The 27,398-nt window shown below is 48.6% G+C and overlaps 1 protein-coding gene across 6 annotated transcripts in view; it reads right to left on the reverse strand.

Annotated features, from left to right (window-relative positions):
* Positions 1–10,505: 10,505 nt before the first annotated feature.
* Positions 10,506–27,398, reverse strand: part of LOC149349214 (uncharacterized) — an 82,126-nt gene continuing 65,233 nt past the window's right edge. For 2 of the 6 annotated variants that reach the window (XM_089578125.1, XM_089578124.1), the window contains exons 15-21: positions 27,273–27,342; positions 22,023–22,234; positions 14,487–14,568; positions 14,176–14,211; positions 14,025–14,085; positions 11,674–11,835; positions 10,506–10,945 (exon numbers count right to left, since the gene is read on the reverse strand). In XM_089578125.1, the coding sequence (XP_089434251.1) occupies positions 10,678–10,945; positions 11,674–11,835; positions 14,025–14,085; positions 14,176–14,211; positions 14,487–14,568; positions 22,023–22,234; positions 27,273–27,342 (891 nt within the window). In that variant the 3' untranslated portion in view covers positions 10,506–10,677. Of the gene's footprint in view, positions 10,946–11,673; positions 11,836–14,024; positions 14,086–14,171; positions 14,212–14,486; positions 14,569–22,022; positions 22,235–27,272; positions 27,343–27,398 lie in introns of those variants that run through there. The other 4 variants (XM_089578128.1, XM_089578127.1, XM_089578126.1 and 1 more) reach the window with 4 other exon arrangements.

Raw genomic sequence — 27,398 nt, forward strand, 5'->3', positions numbered from 1 at the left:
AGCGGATCAAACGACGCTACAACTCCGTAGGGAGCCGACATGTAGCTGCCGAGTGCCCCGCTGGGAGTGGTAGACATGGTGCGCAAGCGTGATCGGCAAGGCGACCTGCTCGGCTAATGTGCCATCAAAGGCGTAAGCGCCAATGACTTAGCACGTTGGGCGCCAGTTATGGGTTTCTACGTGGACACAGGCCACCAACCACCGCGGGTTCGAGCTTCGCGCGAGCCAAGGGCCCCGATCAGCCGTCACCACACACACACACTGGGACACCGATGCGGTGCACTCAACCTCCGCTGGGAGGAGAGCGATTCGCCGCAAAGAAATAGGCCTCCAAGTTCACAAAGGAGACGTTTATTCACGTCGTCCTTCAGCAGTACACACACACACTCAATCGTCACCCCGTCCCGGGGGCGCGCGAGGAGCAAGGCTCCGCTGCGCGCACGAAGCGACTCGAGTAATGCGCGCCGCTAACACGCCGCTGCAGGAGAATGTCCCCGCGGCAGTGCTGTGATCTCTCTCTCGTGTCGACCGTTGGGCCGGTTGCGAGAGAGAGTGGGCATTCAACGCAAGGTACGCCTGTCAGAGGTCGCTGGACCCCGCTGGACAGGCTCGAGCCGCTGCAGGTCAGAGGACACGTGCGGGCGAGCTCGAGTAAGCACTGGTCCGAGCGGCAAAGCCGGCACGGACAAACAGTAACGTACGCACCTTACGCTGTCTCGGAGGGATCTCTCTCTCTGGGCCCCGCTCGGACGGTCGCGGGATGCGCGGCCGCCAAAACGGGTCCCGGATTCCCGCCAAAAGGCGCCAATGGCAAAGGCCCTTGGGGAGCCGGGGCGGAGCTGTGGCTAAATGACAGTGATTAGTCACCCAGCCGCCTCTCCACCGCCTGAGGCGGGAGCAAGGGAAAGAGGAGAAACGACGCGGTAGGCCGGCACAGCCGCGCAAAGGCGACGGCGGAAAGCCAGATTCCCACACTGTTGACGCGCTTATTGACACTGGTGCTGCCGTGTCCATCATTAGTCGTAACTTGTGCCGCAAATTAAAAAAGTGATGACGCCGCTTTCTGACCTTTCGCTTCGCACCGCCAGCGCTGACCCCATTCGCCCTATCGCAGCGTGCACTGCCCGCCTCGTCATCCAAGGCCTCCCATACACCATTGAGTTCTTCGTTCTCGCCCGCTCCTCTCATGACATCATCCTCGGGTGGGATTTTCTGTCCGCGCATCACGCCATTATTGACTGTGCACGTGCGGAAATTGATTTGTCGCCGCTGTGTGATGCTCTTGTGGACGCCTCCCCTGTTACCGCCGCGCCTATTCTCGCCGCTGACGACGTCGACGTGCCAGCTTTCTCTTCTGTTCTCGTGCCGCTGACTTGTGCTGCCCTCTCTGACGCTACTGTCCTTTATTCACCCTCACCTCTTTGTGCGCACCGCAAGTCTGTCTTGCTCCCTCATGCCGTGCTCACACTTGCTGGTGGTTGTGGCGCTCTGTACGTCGCGAACCCGTTGCCTTTCCCCACCACTTTACTTCGGGGAGAATCGCTTGGAACGGTTGATGTCATCGATCTCGACGACGCTTCTCCTGTCCTTGATGACCCTGACGCCCATGGCATCAACGCCCTCACTCCTCCCGCCGACGTCGCCGACCCGTCCTCCCCGGATATGCTTTCCCATTCTGTCGATGCCGCTCTACCACCTCACCAACGCGCCCAGCTAATCGCTTTGCTGCAGCGCTTCCGCGCATCCTTCGACTCTCCTCAAGCACCGTTGGGTCGTGCCGCAGCGGTTCGCCACCATATCGACACTGGTACCCATGGGCCCTTGCGCCAACGCCCTTACCGCGTCTCCTCCACCGAGCGCCGCATCATTGATGAACAGGTGAACGACATGCTACATCGCGGCGTGATCCAGCCCTCTCACAGCCCGTGGGCTTCTCCGGTCGTGCTCGTCAAGAAAAAGGACGGATCCATTAGATTCTGCGTCGACTACCGCCGGCTAAACAAAATTACTCGGAAGGACGTCTACCCCCTGCCTCGTATAGACGCGCTGGATTGCCTGCAGGGAGCGGAGTACTTTTCTTCGTTGGATCTCCGCTCTGGGTACTGGCAGGTGCCGATGGCCGACGTCGATCGCCCGAAAACAGCTTTCATCACGCCTGATGGACTGTATGAATTTAATGTGATGCCCTTCGGTCTCTGCAACGCGCCTGCCACTTTTGAGCGTATGATGGACAACATGCCTCAGCTACTTGGACGACGTTGTCATCTTCTCCCAGAATTTTGCGTCTCATCTTCTTCGCCTCGAGAGTGTTCTTCGCTGTCTCAGTGACGCTGGCCTGCAGCTAAACTTGAAAAAGTGTCGCTTCGGCGCTCGACAGCTCACTATCCTAGGCCACGTCGTGTCCAAGGATGGTGTACTCCCGGATCCTGCCAAGCTCCGCGCAGTTGCTGATTTCCCGAAGCCCACATCTCTGAAAGAACTCAGAAGCTTTCTTGGCCTTTGCTCCTACTTTCGCCGTTTCATCAAGAATTTTGCTGCCGTTATCGCCCCGCTGACGCAACTTCTCGCTGGTAGCCACGACTTGTCGGCTTGGTCCCCTGCATGCGACGAGGCTTTTGGAACGCTGCGCCAGCTCCTCAGCTCTCCTCCGATCTTGCGCCATTTCGACCCTTCCGCGCCAACAGAACTGCACACAGACGCCAGCGGCATTGGTCTCGGTGCCGTTCTAGCTCAGCGGAAACCTGGTTTCAATGAGTACGTCGTTGCTTACGCTGGCCGTGCGCTCACAAAAGCGGAGACATTCCGTCACAGAAAAAGAATGTTTGGCGATTATTTCGGCGATCACAAAATTTCGTCCTTACTTATACGGGGGCCCGTTCGATGTCATTACCGATCACCATGCCCTTTGTTGGCTGTCGTCACTCAAAGATCCATCTGGCCGCCTCGCTCGTTGGGCTCTGCGTTTACAAGATTACGACATTCGGGTCATTTATCGTTCCGGTCGTAAACACTCCGACGCTGACGCTCTCTCGCGCTCCCCTGTGACCTCTGAGCCTGACCCACCATCTATTTCCGGCCTCACACCTTCTCTCGACACTATTGATATATGGCTTCTGAGCAGCGCAATTAAGGATCCTTGGATTACTTCTCTTCTGGATTTCCTAGCCAACCGCTCAGCGCGCCTCCCTTCTCGAGCGCTCCGACGTCAAGCCCATCACTTCGCCGTGCGCGACCAGTTGCTGTACCCATGGGCGTCCGGAGGGGGGGGGGGGCAAGGGGGGGCGGCTGCACCCCCCTGGAAAATCACTCACTCGAACCGTGAGTGATGGCCGCACGCCAGGGGCGGTGGTGCGCTCAGTCAAAAGGGTAAAAGCAGCCCCGCATGGTCACATCTGCGAAATGCCGCGTCCGGGCGTGCGTCGTTCCGCCGTTTTCAAACCACGCCATCGTTAGCTCTACTGAAGGGCGACCTGTTCCAGACATACAGCGGCACCGGCGAGCATGTGTTTCGAGCCGCCTTGAGATGGGTGTCTGTTTCTTTGATCTCTAGAGAGATAGCGACACGGAGGCAGACAGTGCACGGGGCATCTTGTTTTCGCCTATCGTTACGCCGGTCAACGATGAATTCTTAAGGAGGGAAGGTAAAATCAGCCGTGTCCACCCCCGCTTTGTCGGGCTGCTCAGGGGCAAGCGGGCGACGAGTTGGCGCCGCCGCCGCTCGCTGTCTCCTCCGATCCACGGGTAGCGCAGTTCGGTAGAAGCGCCGCTTTCAGAATCTCCGGCAAAGGGGATTAGCTGCTTTTGTTCACGGCGACGCAGTCTCCCGAGGCGCCCCCACACCAGCGTTCTTTGCGTCTTCTGCGAAAACCAGCGCCTTTGGTCAACGCAGCCCGATGGCGCCTGCCTGGCTCGCCTGTCACCTCTGGCTGGGCCTCAAATCACAACAGCGCCCATGTACTGTGCGTGTCAGTGCATGGTAAAGAGACCCAGGTGGTCGACATTACCCGGAACTCTGTACTACTCCATCCCTCATAGCCTGAGTCGTTTTGGGGCTCTGAACCCCATAAAAACACAAAAACAAATTTTCCGACTGGAGTGGCGAGTGTCCCTTCCCCTCGGAAGTTGCGCGGCGTTCCTTTCACCCCCAAAGTGCGCATTCGGGGATACTGCGGCAAGTAAGCCCTTGCACGTGTGCGCGCCTCTGTGTTTGTGCTTGGGTGTTTTTAGTGGCCGGTTGTCAGCGAAGCTGAGAACAACCAAGACAGCGGACGAGAAAACGACGAGCGGAGAGCAGTGTGTGTGCGGTTGCTCGACTGTGCGGATGCGCAAGCAAGATGGAGCGAGGTGTATGAAGCTGCGAGCGTGCATTTATCTTGTAAATAAGTTTTCGTTGTATATATAGTCATCTTTTGTTTTCAACGTACGCGTTCAACAGTTTTTCCAATCAATGTGTATGATGAGTGTGCACCGAGAGCGTGTAATGAAGCACAGAAGTGAATTTATCACACGTGTAATTACGCAATTCGCCCAGAAAAATCCGAGGCGCCTACAGTTGCTGTTCAAGGAAGACTGACTGAGTGACTGTAGTTGCGTGTTTGTGAACATATTGTGCTGTGTGCTGGTCATCAATCCGGGTGAGTCGAGAACCCGTATGCAGCAAGACTGAGCACTCTTCTCCACGAAGTGATATAGCATCTTTTTGCATTTTTATTAATTTTAGTTGTTTCTTCGTTGATAAACTCCAATGTACCTCTCCTAGCCGCGCTTTAATTTGCTGTTTGTAATTTTTCTTTCATGTGTGCATTTTGTTTAATTTTTATTTATATATAAATAAATAAATTTACTCCGCAAATAGCGCCTTTCTGCTACGAACATACCCCCCCCCCCCCCCCCGGGGCACCAACGGGGCCCCCCCCCTGCAAAAAATTCTGCGGACGCCCTTGGCTGTACCGTCGGAACTACCTCCCCGATGGTCGCAAATGGCTGCTCGTGATTCCAAGGCATCTCCGCTCCGCCATTTGTGCCAGTTACCACGATGACCCGCAATGCGCTCATGCCGGTCTCCTGAAAACTTTTACCCGCCTACGCCTTCGGTATTATTGGCGGGGCATGTACCGTTTCGTCCGCCATTACGTACGCTCTTGCCTGGAATGTCAGCGTCGCAAGAACCCACCACCGCACTCACCTGCTCCTCTGCAACCTTTACCGTGTCCCGCCCGGCCATTCGACCGTGTTGGAATAGACCTTTATGGCCCTCTTCCAATCACTGCCGCAGGGCACCGCTGGATCATCGTCGCCATGGATCATCTCACGCGCTATGCCGAAACTGCCTCGTTGCCAGCTGCGACGGCCTCTGACGTAGCCGGTTTCATACTTCAGAACCTCATTCTTCGTCACGGTGCGCCTCAGGAATTGCTCAGCGACCGGGGTCGCGTCTTCTTGTCCGGCGTCGTGGAAGCCCTCCTTCGGGAGTGTCATATCGTTCACCGCACGACGTCTTCGTACCATCCGCAGACCAACGGCATGACCGAGCGCTTTAACCGGACCCTCGGAGACATGATGGCCAGTACATTTCTGCCGATCACTCAGAGTGGGACCGCGTTCTACCTTTCGTTATATATACGCCTACAACTCTGCAACGCAAGCCACTACTGGTTTTTCCCAGTATTTTCTTCTGTACGGACGCGAGCCTTCCTCCATCATGGACACCATACTCCCTTACCGCCCCGATTCGTCCGAATTTACAACCGTCTCTCAGGCCGCTGCGCATGCCGAAGAATGCCGTCAACTCGAGCGTTCCTTTTTTACTTCACACGACCAGCACCGTCAGAACAGCTCCCGCGCCGCTTCTCCCGGTCTGCCGCCGCATTATCTTCCGGACTCCTTGGTTTGGCTTTGGGTGCCCTCCTCCAGCCCAGGACAGTCTACAAAACTGCTGAGCAAATAGGGCCCCTATCGCGTTGTTCAGCAGACATCGCCAGTTAATTATCTTGTGGAGCCCATCACGCCTTCGTCGGACCATCGCCGCCGCGGCCGTGAAATCGCGCACTTAGACCGCCTGAAGCCCTACTACGACCCAGCTCTCGTCTCGTGCCCTTAGGCCGCCAGGATGGCGCCTTTTCACTCCGGGGTATTGTAATAAAGAGAATTGGGGTTTGCTGCCTCAGCGGCTAGCGCTGCCGAAGGAGAGGAAGATGACAGAAGACGAAGCTGACGAAGCTCGGGTGCGCGCTTGTGAACGCCGGCCTGCTGAGCAGCACTGCTGGGACAAGGACTGTGCCCGACCACAATAACTGTGCGAGTTTCCACATTACAGGGCCAAATTATTGTGCTCATTATTGTTTCTTGCGTTGATTAAAAATGCTATTATTTATTGTTTTTTTAATAGTTGTAATCGTAAAATTCTAGCCACTGTACCCCAGCCGCGACAGGACGTTAGGCAAGTACTTCCCGACTTCCCTCTTTGTTGTCGCCATCTTGCCCGTCAGCCGCACGACGGCAGGGGTCGCAGAGTCATCCAGCAGCCAGTGATTTTGGGAGAACCCAACAAATGTTTGGCCCCGGGGCAAATTGCGTCCTGTTTTGCGTTGTGTCCTCATTTGCATTTCCGCCGTGGTAACGGCCGCGCGTGGTGTGCGATACCGGGGGGAGTTCTTAAAGGAGGCTCAACGGCATAGCAAGAACCCCCGCAGGCATGAAGCTTCACTGCCAGAAAAATATTCCACGACCCCAGTGGAAAAGGGGAATGGCACTAAGGCAACTTTGACAAGGTGCCGTGCCAAGATCCCTTCCCCGTTCACCTTGGCCAAGGACACACTTTTAGGAGAAAAGTTTTTTGTCATAGCTTCGTTTGCCTTCTGTCAGAACTGAGTTTTTTGCATCGCAACAAAGCCGCCATCATTGTCCGTCATTAAAAGGCCAGGCAAGATCCTTGCTCTACAGAAAGTTGACAGTGGATCTAACTGGCACTTTTGGAGCAAAAGGCGCACCCTGTACCACCTCAAACACTCTACGCCTTCAACAATACAGCAATCCTGGTCACCTGAGCTAGCTGCCGCCACCACGTTTCTGACCACTGACAAGAAGTTCTTCTTTAGTTTCAATACAGAACTTCGGACCACGACTTAGCACAGCTTCAACCCTTCAAAAAAACTTTGTTCCCTTAGCCAAGGTGAAGGAAAAGGCCACTGCTCTATGTGAAGAGCTCAACATGAAAAAATGAAGAGCGTCAATGCAGCTGATGTAGATTCACTGAGTGTTTTCTTTACTGTTAAAAGCCAGAAAGAATCTGTGCCGTTCAGGAATATCCTAACAGAGAAGGCAACCTGGCACGGCACCTTGTCAAGGTTCGTGCAGAAGCACCTTAGCGCCATTCCTTCAGCATACCCTTCTCTGGCAAAAAATTCTACTGAAGTCATTGAATGTTTTTCTGGCAGTGAAGCTTCATGTCAAACAAGATTCACCTTTTCAACTAATGTGGATGATTTGTACTACTCAATACCTCATCCTGAGCTGTTGCATGTTTAGAGCTTTTATTGAAGACGTGGGGCCTGTGGTCTTCCAGAGCATGAGAGGGCTTTCAACCAACAATTTTTTCAAGGGTGGTTCCACGTAAGATCGAACAAAGGGTGACTGGTCAACTTCAATTTATTTGAAATTTTTATATATTGTTGCCTAATCACTGGAAAGGAGCGATCTGCAATTGGTGTTGCCCAAAAAAATTTTTTCGAAGCACACGAAATTATCAATGACAGAGATGTGCAGTTCCACGCTTCAGTACTCTGCTGTTTTGGCCAAATCTGGTTATGAATTACATAAAATATATTTAAGCACCTGAAAATTGTTTGAGTAAATATATGGATGTTTTTAATTGCGCTCCATTATTTTTGTCTGTCTGGAAGCTATAGATGTTTATATAAAATTTTTCAAAGTCCACCTAAAGATGGTATTTTTGTCTAGTTTCCGGGTCGTTATATCTAAAACGGCTTGTAGCAGAGAGGCAGTAATTAAGCTTTATCTATGCAAACAGACCTAAATGCTGAAGTTGATATTTATACGTCTCTTCGACAAGGAGATATATTCGCATTAACTTCAAGAAAACACAGAACAATGAATACCTCTTACGACAATTTAAAAAAAAATTTTGATTTTTTAAACTTTGTTCATGTGTTCTTTGTATCAGATTTTGGAATCATTAAAAACACGTTGCATAATTTTGTTTGTCTAGTAGTTAACCCTTCCAATGAGACCCTTGCACACGGCTGAGCATACCATGCAGGTCTGAAGAGCCTATTTGTGAATTGTGTACGGGTTTTCATTTTAAGCATGAAATGCTTTTAGCCCCCGTTGTCGGCAGTGTGGTGACGTCACGCCGAGACCGAGAGCCATCATCCGGGCACTGAAATCCACTCATCCGGGCACTGAAATCCACTCATCCGGGCACTGAAATCCAGTCATCCGGGCACTGAAATCCAGTCATCCGGGCACTGAATTCCAGTCATCCGGGCACTAATTCCAGTCATCCGGGCACTGAATTCCAGTCATCCGGGCTCTGAAACGAGAACATCCGGGCACCGTACGAGACTTAACGAGATTTAACGAGACTCTCTAAGCCCTCCTACGCGACCGGCATGCAAGCAACGGTTGGTCTCCAAACGAGTCACAAAAAATAACTGCTGCCAGCGCCTTCTCAATGTTTATCAAGATATCAGTCGCGCTGTGCGTTTGATAATGCACGGAATTATAATTTCCGATTTCTAATAACTCGTGCAAAAAGCACATAAATGCCACGTACACTTCGTTGTCGTACGTGATCTCTTAGGGGCTTCGCGCATCGAAGCAAAGCTGCGCAGGTGCACTGGGGCCCGGGGGAGAAGCGCTGCGTTCAAAGGGCAAGGCATCGCGCCGAACGGGTGGTGGCGTTCCTCCCTTGCTTTACGGTGCGGTTCGGGTGTCCACCGAGATGACATTAGGCCCGTAAACATTTCATGCTTACTCTACTCTCGGTTACGGGAGAGGCAGAGATTTTTTGGTGGGATATTGTATGTAGTGCTTTATGCCTCGATGCATCAGATTAGCTATGAGAGCCACTGTAGTGAAGGATGCGGGATTATTTTTCACTGCCTGGGGTTCCTTGATGTGCTGCGGCATCGCACAGAACATGGACGTCTTTGGAATTTCGCTTCCACCAAAGCACAGACCGGATTCGATGTGCAGCTTAGTATACACACAAAGAGGTTAAAGTCAAATAAGCGAGCAGCATATATCAAATAATTTTTAGCGAAATGAACAAATTGATAAGGTCATGGGCACCTGCTTCAGTAAAAACAATGTGTTTCCGGGCTGTGGTTGTTTATTCGACAACGCCCAGTGTCTTCACTCTGGTACCCTTAGTTTCTTCCATGCAGACCCGGCTGTGTGTGCCACGTACAAGTCAGGGGATGCTTCTGTGGGCGACCTGGATAGCTGCCACGCATGCCCCGACTGAATGCCATGGAAGGCGCGCACTGTCATCCACTCTTCCTTATTCCACACGCAGAAGGCAACCTCTTTTACTTCCAGATGTATTAGATGCACACCTTTCAGTTTCTTTGATAAAACACTTACGATACAACCTACAACAGTACGCACCAACTTGCCCAACACGAAGTTCTTAACAACACTTACGATGTCTCCGGCTGCCCTAATATTAGTGCAACAGCACTTAAAGTGGGCATTTCCCGCATTTCAGCAACTGCGCGTTTGTCTGTCCATTTGTTTGAAGGTGCACGCACGCACGCGCACACACACACGACATCCTGATCTATCATAAAATGATTCCTTCTTGTTTCGACTTTTCCAATTTCTACACAGCTCTTCCAGCGAGAGGAGATGCTATCTAGCAGTGGTGTCAGTTCACTGTTTCGATGGTTTCAATTTTGATGCCATTTCACCACGCTGACCTCGAGACTCCCACGCTATCGGACACAGGACAATCACACCTTGCACAATGCGGAGATCGCGAAAGCAGAACTCGGCTACTTAAAGCATCGGCACCGCATCAAGCGCTGCTACATGGACTGGACGAGGAGCAGTTACTGCCGCCGGACAGGGGCCTCTCCAGCCACGCTCTGCAGTTGGCTCATGGACACTTGGGATCCCGAGGATCTCGTCGGTCGCGCTTTGAAACATGATACCGAACAAGAGTTTCCATGGCAACACAAGGACCTCTCGAAAGACAGTACACCCGACAACAGCTATCACCAAAGCCCCGACTCCGAAGACTCTTCTCAGGCATGAGCACGGTGTGAGCCGAAAGACAGTCAGAGGACGAGTGTGAGCTGCTTTCATTTGCGGCATGAAATTCTCTGATGAAACATGAGCGGGGGAGCAAGCATATGCCTGGACATTCGATGCCTCGTCTGTCGAGGCAACCACAAAATGCAGTGCAAATAAACCTCCTCCTCACACCCCATATTGCCCTGTGAGTTCTCAGCTTTTGGCCAGAGTAAGCACACACTTGCAAAGCCCCATACGTACATATTTATTGACACAAATAGAGAAGACTGCAGGTCACTACATGTTAATGACCTGCACTGAAATTTTCTCACAGTATTCACAGATGATTCAAATAATTATCTCACAGTAGGTTCTGCATGAGGAAAAGCACAAAAATGCTTCAACATTTTTACAGCACCACTAGGAAAACACGCACAGGGAGTGGAGAAATTCCTGTACCCTGGGCAGTAAATTCCAGTCCTCAACCACCAAAGAAGCAACAAGGTGTGGTCCATGTGCGCTCACGGCCACCAAAACATGCGCCTTTGGGGGCACGACAAACGCTGCCTGCAGTCCCCGTGGCTGCCAACACACCACAAACGGAGCCAGGCCTTCGCACAGCTGCAGCCAGAGTTGCTGACTGGGAGGGCTAGGTCCAAGGCGCAGGGTCGTCTGGCCACCACCCAACCTGCAGGCAGTGTTCGTCAACATCATTCGCAAAAGCGCATTCGCAAACAGTGAAATCTGACTGGTATTTCTGCATTCTGACTGGTTATTTATAACAAGAAAGCAGACAGCAGCCCATCAGACCTATGTGACACATTTTAAGCTCCCGGATTCGGGAAAAACATGAACACGTTTCCTAGCCACTGCCCATTGAAGCACTTGGAAGAGGTGAAACACACAAGCAAAAATTGGAACTGATGTGTCACCCCTGAATGAGTGTACAGCTGCTGTCTCTTACAATGACCATGTGCAATGCAACTAGTTACAGCATAAAGCTGCAGTATCATGCGAAAAATGTTACATATGCACTAGCTTCAAAAAATGTACAAGTTTGTTTCTGTTGGAAAGCGTGCTGTCACAAAAGAATGTTACGTCCCCTTGGCCAGTTGCAGTCAACCTGGCACAACTGTCTGCACAGCAGGTTTAACAGCAAAACATCTTTCTGGAATTAGCGACACTCTTCAACAGGCTACAGGTCAACCACTGGGCACTTTTTGGATGGAGCACTTATCTCTTTTAAAAGCATTATTTAGTCCTGCACAAAACGTTAGCTGACAAATGTCCTCTCCACGATGGCGAAATGCAACACTGGAAAATGAAAATCGTGCATTCGCTATTATGACCTCCTAGTAGTTAGCACCAACTCCATTCCACAGGACAGGGCAGCTATAATATTAAAAGCCTGCATACTGCTCCCAGAGGCTGCGCCAGAGCATAGCCCGGTAGGTATCCGGTGACAGGTGGGATTCAGCAGGAGGCACGGGAAGCGGCAGCAGCAAATCTTCAAAGTGCACCTGCAGCGGTTCCAGCCAGCACACGTGGCTGCAGCTGTCCAAGCTGGTGAACTCAGCCCTTCAACAGAGAGAATTGGGTAGGTGAGCCCAGCAGCTACGCCACCAGAGCAGCGTCCTAAGCTACTACGCACAGGTCCCAGCACGGCCTCAGCGAGAGAAAATAAAATAGCATCAACATGCAGTAGTCTAGGTGGTAGTAGCTCCCTATACTGCTTCTGAAGCATGTGCACAATTATGAATTCTTACGTGTCACAGCTACTTTGCTGGTTATGAGTCACACTGTATGAGAGGGCTCCAGATTACTTTCAGCCACCTGATGTTAAACATAAGCGCCACTGCATTTGACCTCCATCAGGTTACAGCCACAGTGGGTGGAGTGGCATCCACCAGGAGAGGGTGATTGACAGATGGGATCACACACGGCCCTGGCGGAAACATCAATTGCTCTGACTGCCTGCAAATGTTACAGCTCTACATGTCTCCCAAGGTCACTCTTGAGCACAGGCAAACCACGCCACTGTGAGGAGGGTGCAGGCTGGGAGAGCTGCAACAGTTTCTGCTTCAGTTTCCCCATGCATGAGGCTACGGTCAACCCGCGTCCCATCATCCACTCAATACAGCTCAAGACATACTGTAGAGGACACGAGGTAAACGAGCTGCTGAAACCAAGGACCAACGAGAAGCTAGATTTGCAAAGCAATGGAACAGAGCTTTCACTCTGTATAACTAGTGGTGACTTCCCAACGCAGAGTTGGAGCACTTCGGGAGCAATGTTGTCTGCTCTTTTCGGAGCAACTGTATTCCAAACGCAGATCTGAGCCACGGATCGCGTCTTCCAATCGTAGATAGGGAGCGGCTGCCGAGCCGAGATTGCTCCGTGGAGCAGTCGGGACTGCTCCGCCGAAATCGGCGGAGTCGACCGGAAGTTTGCGCGACGTTCTTTGTCAGTGGCGCCCTTCACTTCCGGCGGCTTGTCGCATCCGCCGCGCTCCGTAGCAGACGATCATCATCTCCCGCCGGTATGGACTCAAAAGTGAATCGCGCACAGGCTCTCGCTCTGCTTGACGACAGCGAGTCGGAGAGCAGTAGCTGCGGGAGTAACCTTCACCTCTTGCAGCTACGCTCGAAAAGCAGACGACGTGCACGCGAAAAGCGCGGGCAAGCGCAAGAAATGACGGGTACTTCCTCGAGCAGTTCGCGAGTGCCACCTGCATGCTCTGGCCAGAGCAAGAGTACTCCAATCAGAATTTCAGGTCGCGCACTCTCCGCCAGATTCAGGCACTCTGTCACAGAGCGTGCAGACCGCTCTGGGCCTGCGATTAGAATTCACCATAGGTTTAGAAGAGTTAAATCAAACCAAATTTTTTTTACGCGCCAATTCCAAAGATATCATTTAATTTTATGCAAAACAAGCCCCTGTACACTATGTAATATGTTAAGTGATATTTTTGTCCTGACATTTTAAGAAATTTTGCCGCAGGGAAACTTGCTAAAATCCAGGCAGTCAGTTTTTCCAGATATCAAGCAAAGCAGTATAAGGGGCTAATTATCATCCTCCCTAGCATAGGGGAAGTTTCTAAAATAGCAACTTCAAAACACGGTAACCCAAATTCTATACCAAGCAGGATGATATTTTTACCCTTATCGTATTCGCTACATTAGGAAAGGCCAATGGCATGAATTTTTGCAAGTTCCCTGCAGTAAAATTTTTAAAAGCTCACGGAAAAAATATTGCATAACACATTACATAATTGTGCGAGGACTTGTTTTACATTAAATTAAACAACATCTGGAATTAGCACGTAGAAATACATTGCCTGAAAATTTTATAATTCTGACTTCGTTAATGAGAATTCTTTTTGAAGACCCTCTTCACCCTTAACACTCAAATCTTTATTTACAAAAAATGGCAGCAAAAGGGGAAAAATATATGCTAAAATCACCTCCCCATCACAAACTCATCAAGACACAAAACTTTGTGGCCTTCACTTCAGGACAGTGCCGCTCAGTGGTTACGGCGCTCGGCTGCTGACCCGAAAGACGCGGGTTCGATCCCAGTCGTGGCAGTTGCATTTCGATGGAGGTCAAATTCTAGAGGCCCATGTACTGTGCAATGTCAGTGCACAGTGAAGAACCCCAGGTGGTCGAAATTTCTGGAGCCCTCCACTGCGGCACCCCTCATAGCCTGAGTTGCTTTGGGACGTTAAACCCCCATAAACCATCACTTCCTGACAGAGAGATTCTAACCTGACAGCAATGTAGCAGGGTACTGAAGCTTGTGGAAAAAGTGCAACTGATGTGGTAACCCCTGGAACAAAAAAACAAGGTGAGAAAACTGCAAGTTGCCTCCAACAGCACGGAACAGAGCTTAGAAAAAAGCTGCAGGATGCTCACATACCACTGTTGTTTTTCCAGAACACTGAAGCCTCCAAACCTGACGGTGCAATAGAGAGCCCATTAGCAACACTGAATATGATAGTACTGTGAAATATCCACAAGTCAAGAACACTTCCAGCCAAACCCCTGCTAGCGTGAAATGATGCCCCCTGTGAGGGGCATCATTGTGTAAGCATATACTAGTAGTTACATGCGCCTCCCCACAACCCATTCCTTTCGGCCTCGGCAGCCCAACAGAGCCTCTTTGAGGAATGGCAAAATAAAGGCATCAACAGTGAGCCGATCTTGTTTGGAATAAATGCAAATTCATACCTTGGGCAGTGCCCCATTCTTCAGGTGGAACCAGGTTCAACTGCAGGCCCATCAAACAATCAAACTGCGGCTCCACAGACTCCTGAAAATGAAGTGAAAATGACGCATACTACACAGACAACATCTCCAATAGAAACAATCTTAAACCCGGCGCTCGGCTGCTAGAATTTCTTTGGAGGAGAAATTCTAGAGGCCCGTGTGCTGTGCGATGTCAGTGCACGTTAAGGAACCCCAGGTGGTAGAAATTATTCCGGAGCCCTCCACTACGGCGTCTCTCATAGCCTGAGTCGCTTAGGGACCTTAAACCCCCACAAACCGTAATCATAAGCGCTGCAATGAATAAAACCACTTGCGAGTATGTTTTTGCAGGCTAGTTGGTGCCTAAGCATTTTTTGCGCAAAAGACACGACACAAAAGAAACGAGGTAGACAGTCCTGTCTGTCCTTTCTACCGCGCTTCTTTTGTGTCGTGTCTTTTGCGCAAAAAACCCAGAATAAAACCACACAGTGGAGACACTGTGTGGTAACACAGACAGGTCCACCCATAAAGCCATGCGACTGCTCAACAACAGACATGCACCAGTCTCACTTGTTTGCCATCACATTGCGACCAAAACAATGTTGAGTAGCAATCTCAACCAGCTTGTACAGGAGGTGGCAAACTCCCATGTTTGTGACTACCACTGCGACGAAAACTATTCACAAAAAGACTGAAAAGCTATTCAACAAATTGCTGACTGTTTATTCAGTGCCACAAACCATGTAGAAGCTACTTATACCTTGCCACAGGGCAAATGGCATTTATATATCACTCTGTTGATGTCACTATGAAACAATGACCCCTACTAATGACGGACTGACAATTGGAACAGTGTCATTATAATAATCACGTGTTTCACTGCAAACATTATCATACATCCAAAAACACATTTTTAACTTGCATAGCATAAAGAAATTACAAGGCTACCAACAAAAATGCTGTTACAGCTGTTTACACCCACAGGGTCCTCATCCACCAAGCCTGGCTGGACGTGGACAGCCATTGTGGGCCCCTGATGATGATGATGACTGCACATACCGTATTTTCCAGTGTATAAGATGCAGCTTTTTTTCAAAAATCTTGCTGATGCATCCTATACAAGGATGCGTCTTATACGCAAATTTTTTTTTTTTTTTGCAAGTTCAGAAATTACTCAGGTTCATGTTCAAGCTTTTTCCACCAAAAAAATATCACTACCAATAGCGCGGTTGTAACACTGTTACTACTTTAATACAGGGACCGCCGTGCGCAACTTTTCTAGGTGAACTTTATCATGAAACAGCGGGGATGACGACTTCTGGGATCACAAACACGTGCCCGTTTCGGAGACCCCAAGCAAAAGTAATGTGAAATGCCAAAAGATGGCGACAATCGCGCTTCTCACCATTGTCAAGACAAGCAAAGGCAAGCCGGCGTTCTTTTTTAGTCACCCTTTGCAACTTTGCTCCGTGTACGTAGTACGAAAAGAATGTTTCAGCTGCGTTGCCTCTAGAAATGGGCAAACTTTTTGATAGCGCATCCAAAGATTAAGACTCCGAAGGTTTCAAGTAAAGACAAAATGTTGTTATGGACATAAGGAGAGTTTTCGTTTTTCTTTCTTTTTTGCGAAAACTTGGGCGGCTATGGCATGAGTGCTGCCTTTCGCGATGGTCGCGCAAGCGTGTTTAATCAAGCCTCACTAGCCTAACTGGGTAAATTGGGGTGCGTCTTAAACACGGGTCATCTTATATAGTACCAACTTATTCTATGACAGCCTGCATATATGGCGGGTGCGTCTTATACACCGGAAAATACGGTACCATGTGCACCTCACCAATTCCTCCTTCTACACCTGCTGCACAGCCTTGTGGGCATGGATCAGCGCTCCCCAGAGGGTGCCACATATTGTGAAACTCTGTCTGGCAGGAGCTCCAATGTGCTATAGAGGTAGCATGAAAACCAGCCCTCCTCCACTATGCAAGGCAAATTAAGACACTGTATGCACCAGAGTGTGCAAATTTATTATTTATTTATTTTGAACATACTGCAGGCTGAGCGCCCAAGCAGGAGTGGTATAAATTTTCATAGAATTCAAAAAAGCATGACAGCACAAGTTACAAAACACATCCCCACATTGCGTAGACCAGTTGAAACGGTCATTACTGAACATAAAATATAAGCACAAAAAAAAACTGACACAATCAAAACTGACAGGAGGAAGATTTCATAGTCATTACATACTTAATTCCAGCATATCTAAAGATTGGAGGGAAGAAGCAGGCAAACTATTCCAGTCTGCAATTGTATTAGGGAAAAAGGAGAATTGGTATAAGTTAGTCCTTGCAAAGTGAGGCATTAAAGAGAGGGCATGAGAGTGGCGTGTCTGCCTAGTGGTAAGAGGGCAAACATAACGGCTAGGATCAAGTGCAAGTTTGTGATTAAGTAAGAGAAACAAAAATTTAAGACGGAGGAATTTTCTTCTTGCTTGGAGACTGACAATACCATTTTCTGCCATTAATTCAGATACCAAATCGGTGCGACCGTATCTGGAATAAATAAAACGCACTGCCCATCTCCGAATTTTTTCGAGAGCATTAATATTGCACATCGTATGGGGGTCCCACACTGTGCAAGCATATTCAAGCCTAGGCCTTATAAGAGTTGTGTATGCGAGAAGTTTAACATGAGCGGGAGCATCTTTAAGCTTGTGTCTGAGCAGGCATAGTTTGTGAAAGGCTGAAGAGGAGATGTTAAGAATATGTGTGTTCCAGCTGAGGCGGTTATTTAGTGTAACGCCGAGATATTTATATTTCTTCACTTCGGTTAAACTGCGGTCCTGGACAGAATAAGTGTACTGAAGCGGGTATTTTTTCCTGGTTATGCGAAGCGAGACAGATTTTTCTGAGTTTAGGAGCATGCCCCACTCCTGGCACCATTCTAGAATGTTAATTAGTTCAACATTAAGTGCGTGCTGGTCTTCGGGTGCCAGAATTTCATTAAAGATAACGCAGTCGTCGTTCGCCGAATTTTCACGGGATCGTGGATCACATTAACTATATCCTTGCAAAATATCAGGAAGAGGAGTGGCCCGAGAACACTACCTTGCGGAACACCAGAAGAGACTGGAAGACAGCCAGAGTCTGAACCATTTATATGTACGTACTGAGAACGGTTGGTTAAGTAGGCGGAGGTCCAGGCAATGAGGAAACTGGGAAGTTCAAGCTGCTTTAATTTGAAAATAGGTTTATCATGCGGAATATGATCAAAAGCTTTGCTGAAGTCCAAAAATATAGTATCTATTTGACCACCTCTGTCGAGGACAGAAGCGAAAAAAACAACTGTTGTTAACTGTGTTGTGGTTGAATACCCCTTTCTGAAGCCATGCTGGAATGGAGATGGAATATTGTGGTTATTTAGGAAGTCAGAGATGTGAGTACTCACTATGTGTTCAAGCATTTTACAGGTCGATGATATCAAGGAAGATACTGAGAGTGGGTTGCCTTTCTTAAACACAGGCACTACGCACGCTATCTTCCAGTCATGTGGAAGAGAGGAAGATCTGATGGAGAGCTGGAAGATTAATACAATGTACCTGGCTAACTGCTCTGCACAGCATCTGGAATACCATCTGGTCCTGGGGATGATTTTACTTTCAACCTTAACATCATATTAACAATGCCCTCATATGAAACAATGTTAGTGTCAAGAGTATCCCAAGGTGTGTTTACAAGGGGTTTAGAGGTGGAAAAGACACTGCTGAAGTCGTGGCTGAAATGCGATGCAATAGCCTGAGGATCTGTTATTAAGGTCTCTTCATGTGAAATGTGCTCAATAGGTTTCTTACGTTCACTCACAAAGTTCCAAAATTTATCAGGGTCTGATTTGATAAAATTAAGCAAGGCAGTGTTAAAATAAAAGTACTATTTGGCTGACTGAATGGCATTTGAAAGGGAGCGACGAATTTGGATAAACTCATGTGAAGCTGTACGGTGATTTCTTGCCCGCTTCGCTTTCCTTTTTAAATGTATTATGTCCCTAGTCATCCATGGGTTACGTTCAGCAGTCTTTTTTACTTTGTTAGGGACGAAGCTGTCAAGACAAAAGAAGCATACATTTTTAAATTTGTTCCATAACACATTAATGTCATTACCAGAGAAGTTTTCGAGGTGAGAATCTAGGCAATCTATTGTGCCTTACGTTATCGGCATGAGCGTAATCTTTCACAGTTTTTAGCATGGAAGCGTGATTAGGTCGAGTACCATGCAAGGAACAATCTGGTGATCAGAAATCCCCGGATCAACTAAAACATTGTAGTTATTGATAAGACGGGGAATAAAAACAAGATCAAGAACCGAGTATGAAGAAGCAGTAACACATGTTGGTTCTTGCACAACTTGGAGTAGATTGTGGTAAAACATGATATCAAAGATAATGCCAGAAGAGCCATCAGAAACGAAGCCTGATTGTAAGCGCCTCCAATCAATATCGGGAAGATTAAAATCTCCGGCCGCGATAAGCGATAAGTTTCTGGTTGCTGAATTTTTCCATATGCATTTTCAGTTGAAACAAAAAATCAGGCGTCGAATCTGGCGGTCTGCACACTGCAAACAGTACAAAAACATGTCCGAATGGGCTGATTCTTAGGCACAGAGTTTCAATACATGAAATTTTCTGCAAAATAGTGACTTCAACGTCGGTTTTCACAATAACAGCTACACCATCTCCCCTGGTCTCCCTATCCATGTGGTATATCTTGTAGCTGGGTGGGATTAGAAGGTCATCGTTTACAGCATTGCTAAGCCATGTCTCGGAAATGACAACAACATGCGGGTTGCAAGAAAGAAAGACAGATTCAAGCTGAACAGTTTTATTTACGATGCTACGGGCGTTAAAATTAAGCAGCCTGAAGCATGTTTTATGGGAAAGTCATGGAGCAAGTTGGGGTAAGTTTATTTGTTTTTTCTTAATTAGCTTGCGGTCGTTCTGCACGTCATCCCATACAAACAGATCACCGTCAATGCGCAGTTTGTGATGTATGAGAGTAACTTTTTTTCCACTGTCCCTATCAAATTTTGAGCTCTCCCATAACAGTTTTCACGTTTTCAGAGTCTTATGACAATAATCATTCTGGACACAAAAGTCTGTTCCTTTGAGTTTGCTGACGTTTTTGAAGACTGCCATCTTTTCATTGTAGTCCTGAAAGAAAACTATTACGGGTCTTTTGTCGCTCCCCTTGCCAAGTCTGTGAATTCTACCAACGGATTCACATTTCACACCTAGTTTATCGTAAAATACTTCGCCTATGACTTTGCGTTTTAGGACTTCTTCTGTTTCATCCAGTTCTTCTTTAACACCGTGGACAACTACATTAGAACGCCTGCCCCTGTCTTCAAGATCTGTGAGCTTACACGTTTGGAAGGTGAACGTACTTTCGCACATTCTAAGGAGATTGTCAAGCTCATCGAGTTTAAGGCCAGATATGTGGCTCTCAATTTCTTGAAAGCGAACTTTAATGTCTTCAATCATGGTCTCAGTTTTTGCTTTCATTTCCTTAACTTCTGCATGCAATTTCATTTGTCCACCAAGGATTTTGTACAGTAATTCAGCATTGGTCGGTCTGGGGCTTAGTTCAACGTCTCCACAGATAAGAAGCTTAAGAACAAGATAACAATCGTATGCAATTTTGCAGCACTGGAGTGGGCACGGCAGAACCACCAAAGCATGAAAGTCCCTTTTACAGTAGGGATAAGGACTAACCTGCATAAGGTAGAAAAGTGGCTTGGTAAGCATCATGCTCGCGGCAGGTCCGCCGTGCCCACTGAACTGGAAGCAGTGCAGCGATTCTTTTATACGCGAAGGTGTTGGTGACGTCACAGTTGCCGGGAATGTGGGCGGCAGCAGCAGATGGGGGATGTCATGCTCCAGTTCTGATTTGCGGTGCAGCTGAGTTGATAGCTATGGGCTGGCACACGTGCAGGAAGCCATTACTAGAGAGTGCGTCATATGGCGACGGGAAGCTGGTGATGCAGAGTGCAAGACCCTGCATAAGGTAGAAAAGTGGCTTGGTAAGCATCATGCTCGCGGCAGGTCCGCCGTGCCCACTGAACTGGAAGCAGTGCAGCGATTCTTTTATACGCGAAGGTGTTGGTGACGTCACAGTTGCCGGGAATGTGGGCGGCAGCAGCAGATGGGGGATGTCATGCTCCAGTTCTGATTTGCGGTGCAGCTGAGTTGATAGCTATGGGCTGGCACACGTGCAGGAAGCCATTACTAGAGAGTGCGTCATATGGCGACGGGAAGCTGGTGATGCAGAGTGCAAGACCCTGCATAAGGTAGAAAAGTGGCTTGGTAAGCATCATGCTCGCGGCAGGTCCGCCGTGCCCACTGAACTGGAAGCAGTGCAGCGATTCTTTTATACGCGAAGGTGTTGGTGACGTCACAGTTGCCGGGAATGTGGGCGGCAGCAGCAGATGGGGGATGTCATGCTCCAGTTCTGATTTGCGGTGCAGCTGAGTTGATAGCTATGGGCTGGCACACGTGCAGGAAGCCATTACTAGAGAGTGCGTCATATGGCGACGGGAAGCTGGTGATGCAGAGTGCAAGACCCTGCATAAGGTAGAAAAGTGGCTTGGTAAGCATCATGCTCGCGGCAGGTCCGCCGTGCCCACTGAACTGGAAGCAGTGCAGCGATTCTTTTATACGCGAAGGTGTTGGTGACGTCACAGTTGCCGGGAATGTGGGCGGCAGCAGCAGATGGGGGATGTCATGCTCCAGTTCTGATTTGCGGTGCAGCTGAGTTGATAGCTATGGGCTGGCACACGTGCAGGAAGCCATTACTAGAGAGTGCGTCATATGGCGACGGGAAGCTGGTGATGCAGAGTGCAAGACCCTGCATAAGGTAGAAAAATGGCTTGGTAAGCATCATGCTCGCGGCAGGTCCGCCGTGCCCACTGAACTGGAAGCAGTGCAGCGATTCTTTTATACGCGAAGGTGTTGGTGATGTCACAGTTGCCGGGAATGTGGGCGGCAGCAGCAGATGGGGGATGTCATGCTCCAGTTCTGATTTGCGGTGCAGCTGAGTTGATAGCTATGGGCTGGCACACGTGCAGGAAGCCATTACTAGAGAGTGCGTCATATGGCGACGAGAAGCTGGTGATGCAGAGTGCAAGACCCTGCATAAGGTAGAAAAGTGGCTTGGTAAGCATCATGCTCGCGGCAGGTCCGCTGTGCCCACTGTGCAAACCCTACTTTAGCAGGTGGTGGGGATGTATGCATCACCCCCAACAGCCATCAGAAGCGAAGCGTTCTCTGAAGAGTGGCGGATCGGCCTGGTTGGTGCACATAGTGCCAAAACAACACGGACAAAGAAGGAACAGACAGGGATGATTCCCGACTGTTCCTTCTTTGTCCGTGTGGTTTTGGCGCTTTCGAAAAATCTCCCACGCAGAGAAGACACACATGCATTCAATCCCGTTTTGTGAATGACTACCCATGCACCGAGACAAGCCGCCATCTCACCAAAAACAATCGGCAGGGAATGTGGACTACTGGGTCAAACTTGGACTCCAGAAACGCCCTGTATCTGTGCAGGGCAGCAGTGGACAGGTGGTGGGGAACCTCAGCTGCCATCTGGTCACATGGCTGCAGCTGGCTACCTTCTATAAGCAGTCGCTCAAGCCGCAGAACCTCCATGGTGGGACACGCCACAGTGCTGGGCACAGGAAAGTCAGCTGGAGCCAAATGAAGAAGAAGAAGCCTTAATTACAAGAGGGGTGCACACAAAGGAAGAAACATCCTAGTTTTCTGCACATTTTAATCCAGAAAGAAGCCGCACTATTCCACAGGAAGTGTTGTTTATTTTACTTACAAAATACTGTGGAAAGTCCAAGCAGTGAAATCACAAAGAAGCAAAATTGCAAAAAGGAACAGATAGCACTAGCTGGTTAGACCTCATAAGGCACTGGTTTAGTCATCTTATTCCAATGTGTTATTGTGCATAGCAAAGATAAAAGCTTGTGTTTGTTTTAGCGAATACAGCAGAATCTCAATGAATGGAAATCGGTTAAATGGAATTCCTAATTAAACGAAACATCACCCTCTGGGTTAGTTGGTTTCGTATTAAGGCTGTATGAAAGAAATCTCGTTAATTTTCTCACCACTGGGTAAACGGAACTAGAAATAAAACCGAAACTGCAACTACCAAAATTGCCCAATTATAACAAACCCCCAACTGCAACACGCATGCGATTTTCATGTTCAAGAAAACTGTTTTTTTGTTCATATCTGCTTTCAAGTTAAGGCTGTTTCACAAGCAAGCAACTGAATGGCATGGCGAAAAATTTCCATCTTGTTGGAACCTCGTCGCTTGACACAAGAGTTTTGAGCTGTGGCGGCAGAAATCACGAGTGTTTCCACTTGCACGTGGCTTTACTTGTCACTACCTTCGCTGTCATCGCGGCGCACACCTCAAAGTAGCATGTGCGTAACAGCACAATTGTCCTGAGTGGCTTAGCAAGGCAATGTCATCAGCGAATCGCAAATTACTCAGGTATTCTCCATTAACTCTTATCCCCAACTGTTCCCATTCCAGTCCCCGGAATACCTCCTGTAAGCAGGCAGTGAAGAGCATTGGCGAGATCGTGTCTCCCTGCCTGACCCCTTTCCGTATTGGAATTTTATTGCTGACTTTATGGAGAACTATAGTAGCTGTGCAATCGTTATAAATATCTTCCAATATTTTCACATAACACTCTTCTACACCCTGATTCCGCAATGCCTGCATGACAGCTGAGGTTTCCACTGAGTCAAATGCTTTCTCGTAATCAATGAAGGCTATATATAAGGGTTGGTTATATTCTGCGCATTTCTCTATCACCTGATTGATAGTGTGAATGTGATCTATTGTCAAGTATCCTTTACGAAAGTCTGCCTGATCATTTGGTTGACTAAAGTCCAAGGTTGTCCTGACTCTATTATAAGAATGGGGTGGAGCGCATATGGCAGGTTCTCTCAGATCATGAATGGTAGCTTACCAATACCCCCGAACAGAAAAGTATACAACAGCTGTATCCTACCGGTACTCACCTATGGGGCAGAAACGTGAAGGCTAACAAAGAGGGTTCAGCTTAAGTTAAGAACAACGCAGCGAGCTATGGAAAGGAAAATGATAGGTGTAACGTTAAGAGATCGAAAGCGGGCAGAGTGGGTGAGGGAACAAGCACGAGTTAATGACATCCTAGTTGAAATCAAGAGGAAGAAATGGGCTTGGGCAGGGCATGTAATGCGAAGGCAAGATAACCGCTGGTCCTTAAGGGTAACGGAGTGGATTCCAAGAGAAAGCAAACGTAGCAGGGGACGGCAGAAAGTTAGGTGGGTGGATGAGATTAAGAAGTGTGCGGGGATACAGTGGCGGCAACTGACAAAGGACAGGGTTAATTGGAGAGACATGGGAGAGGCCTTTGCCCTGCAGTGGGTGTAGTCAGGCTGATGATGAACAGCACAACTGCAAGGTGAGTAGTCAGAGGCAAATGCAGATCAAAGACGATCAAACACAGCACACGTTTCACGCTTTCCAAACTCACGTGCAGCATGGCTGACTAGCCTGGTAGGCAGCAAAATGAAATACGAGCAGTCCAGTAGGTGAACGCATGCTCCGGAGGTTACCGAATGCTACCTATCAACATCACATCTCTTTATTACCTTAAAGGGGTACAGATAGAATCAAACTTTGTGTACATTTGTGTTAAATATGGCAGTTACACCCTTCGAAAGTGGGAATGTGGAGTCGGGAAAAGTGACTGCGAGGGAGCAGCTAATGTGTAGCCTGAGTTTTCATTAGCAGAACCTTTTTGGACAACAGGACCTGGCGGGAGCGGGCACTGATACGGAACGCATAGTACCCACGGCTTGCCCTTCGGATAGCCTTTTTGTGAAAACAGGTTGAGTTCCATGCGGCAGCTGGGCCTATAATCAACAAGATGCCAACTGTGCCTACAGAAGAGCCTCACTGATGATGGCAATGACGCTGGAAGTGGTCATAGTATGATTTCGGTTTTGAAACCCAGTGCAGCGCACATGCAGTGTGTTGTGTTTCTATCCCCCCCCCCCCCCCCTAACTCTCTTTGTGTGTTCCCGTCACACCTGTCTCCACTTAGGCCATGCCCAGATGCAGTGCGTGATTCTGCGAAAGGGGCCTTTTTTCATGCACGCGCTCCCATGCAACCTCATGACAGGTGGAACTGAACACGAGGGACGTATTCAACTCCTGGATTCCTGGTACCACCACTTCTGCCTAACTGCCACGACGTGTTTTCCGGAGTTCCCCTTAGTCGGCACCCAACGCAGCAGTATTGACCCTGCGACTTTGTGTGTGCATCTCTCAGGGTAACAATGACTCAAACGCCTGCTGCCACCTGCGGAGACGAGCGTCTGCCATTCAACCGCGCCTCGCTCTATTGTCAACAGCGGGGTGACGACGCTGCAGGTGCTCGCCTTTGGGCCATTTCCTTGGAACAAGATATGGAATCCACCTGGCCGGAAACGACTAGCCCGTCAACACGCTCTTCTGGACACTTCCGAGTATCCAAGGGCCTCAGCGGATGAAGCGAGGTGACGACGCTTCAGGTGTTCGCCCTTGGCGTTTCCTCGAAACAAGATATGGAATCCACCTGGCCTGACGGGCCACTTCAGGGTATCCAGGGGCCTCAGCCGAGGAAGACGACGAAGCGGTGAACGACCTTGGAGCACCCGGACGAAGTCCCTACGATTGGTTGAAAAAGGCGGGAAGATCTCGGGAGGGTCTATTTAAGGCGCTCGACACGTTCATCGAGAGCCATTCCCGGAGCGACTCCCTGAGCGATACGCTCAACGTTTCCCTGAGACTTCTCAGTTTTTACCTTGTTTGTCAATTTTGTAAATAATCATGTAAATATGTAAATAGTTTTTCCTTCACTTCCCCTACTCCCCGTCTCCGGCCCACGTTCCTTCCTCCTTCGGCACTGCGGCGGTGCTCCTGGACCCGATGGAACACGCTACTAGCCCGGCAAAACATATCAAGTGTTAGAATTGGGCAAATACAATAGTAGGTTTTTCTCTGGCCTCCCTTTGCCAGTGCGGGCGGAAGCAGCATTCCAAATGTTTAAGAGCATTCACGGAGAGCAAGGTTCAAAACAGTTTCTGTACAACCTCTCAAGTATGGGCAACACCATTCAGAATAAATGGCTGTGAGAGCTAAAACAAGCAAACAAATGTTAAATTTTTTGACACAGCTGGAAGAGCAGCCATTTCCACTATTTCACATGTGGAAGAGTGACTGCACAATTGAAAAATTTTTGCCTTCTTTATACACCAGGTTCATGCTCATACTCTGCTCATTCTGTGAACAGAACTCCTGAAGAACAGAACATATTTTCCTGGTCCCTTGAAGGTTCCATTTAAGGAGTGCCCACTCTAAAGGATTTAGAGAATGCAAAGTTTGTCTGGCAGATAGCAGCATTATGTATAATGTGGGGTCCTTATCTATTAAGAGAGAAAAATTCTAAACTGAACTTTTTTCTTCCAAGCTGTTCAGTTTTGTTAACTTCCATTCAAGACGAGTGGGAGTCGGCTCTCTGTTCTCTTTCCAGATTTTTTGTTATATTTAGTATACATGTCCCATACTATGCATGCATATTCAAGTCATATTATAGAAGAATAGCAAAGGAGCTTAATGTTAGCAATTTCATTCCTCAAATGACCTAAAAACACACCTTACACATCACAGCCATCATTCGAACAAGAACAAGTTCAACCTGAGAATTACCACCAAACCTGTACTTGAATGAAGTGATAATTCTTTCAGAATATCTGCAGGTACAGTCTCTTGTGCAGAGCAGCCTGTCACCCTCGAAACCAGGCGACACCTCACCACTGCTGGCGGGTCCTTGAGGCAGCACTTTACCCCTAACCAGGTGAAATACTTTGCGACCTATAACTACACTCAAACCTATTCAGAAATTACATCTAAAGCTGTGGCGAAACACCGCAGCATCTTGCACGAATCAACTGCCAGCCCCACGAGGGGATGCTGGGCCACCGTAAACGCACCGAGGCAGACCGGCCTGTGCGCACTGCTGCAATTGTTTCACTCTCAGTGCACACAGACAAAAAAGCGCACAGGCTCCCACACACCTTCGGACCATCTTGGCGAAGCCTGCACTGCATGTCATCGTGAATGCCGTGTTGGTGCTTGTTTCTCCTGAGCAGTCTTGTGGCGTTTTGCTAGCAGTGCCTTACTCACAGACATTGTTCCCATGCTTCATGACAGCATTCAGCAAGCCACAGACTTCTTTTCACTTTTTTTATCGAAGGCATTAGTTTACAAAATGACTTTTACTGGGCAGGAAGAGTAAATTATGCTGATGACGGGTCACAAGAAAATTTGTTTGCAATATCTTCAAAGCTGTGTTTTGGGGAAAAGTTTTTGTCTTTAGTTTGAACCACTTGTACTGAAACTCGAAACTAGTCGCAAATATTATTCATTACTGGTATTCGCTTCACAACAAAAAATTTCATATTCATACACGCCTACCAAAAACCACTGTCTGCTGTCTAATTTCAGCTCTTATTATCTGCACTGCTCGAAACAAAGGTGACACAGCCCAAAAAGGCTGGAGCTTCCTATGTCTCCTCATCTGAAATAAAATTAGGAGCACTTTCAACCTCAGAAAAACAGTAAGAGGCAGCAGTCTCTCCTCAGAAAGCATCATACACAACTAAAAATATACTAACAGAGAACATTGCAGCCTTTCTCAGACTCCAAGGCTGGGACCAGACTACAAGACTGTAACAATTGCCGTGCCTGCAAAATTGAAAAGAAGAAAAAGGGCTTTAAAACTTGTGAAAATAATCCAAACT

The sequence above is a fragment of the Amblyomma mixtum genome, chromosome 3, assembly GCF_055824585.1.
Source record: "Amblyomma mixtum isolate Tamu chromosome 3, ASM5582458v1, whole genome shotgun sequence".
Classification (NCBI taxonomy): Eukaryota; Metazoa; Arthropoda; class Arachnida; order Ixodida; family Ixodidae; genus Amblyomma; species Amblyomma mixtum.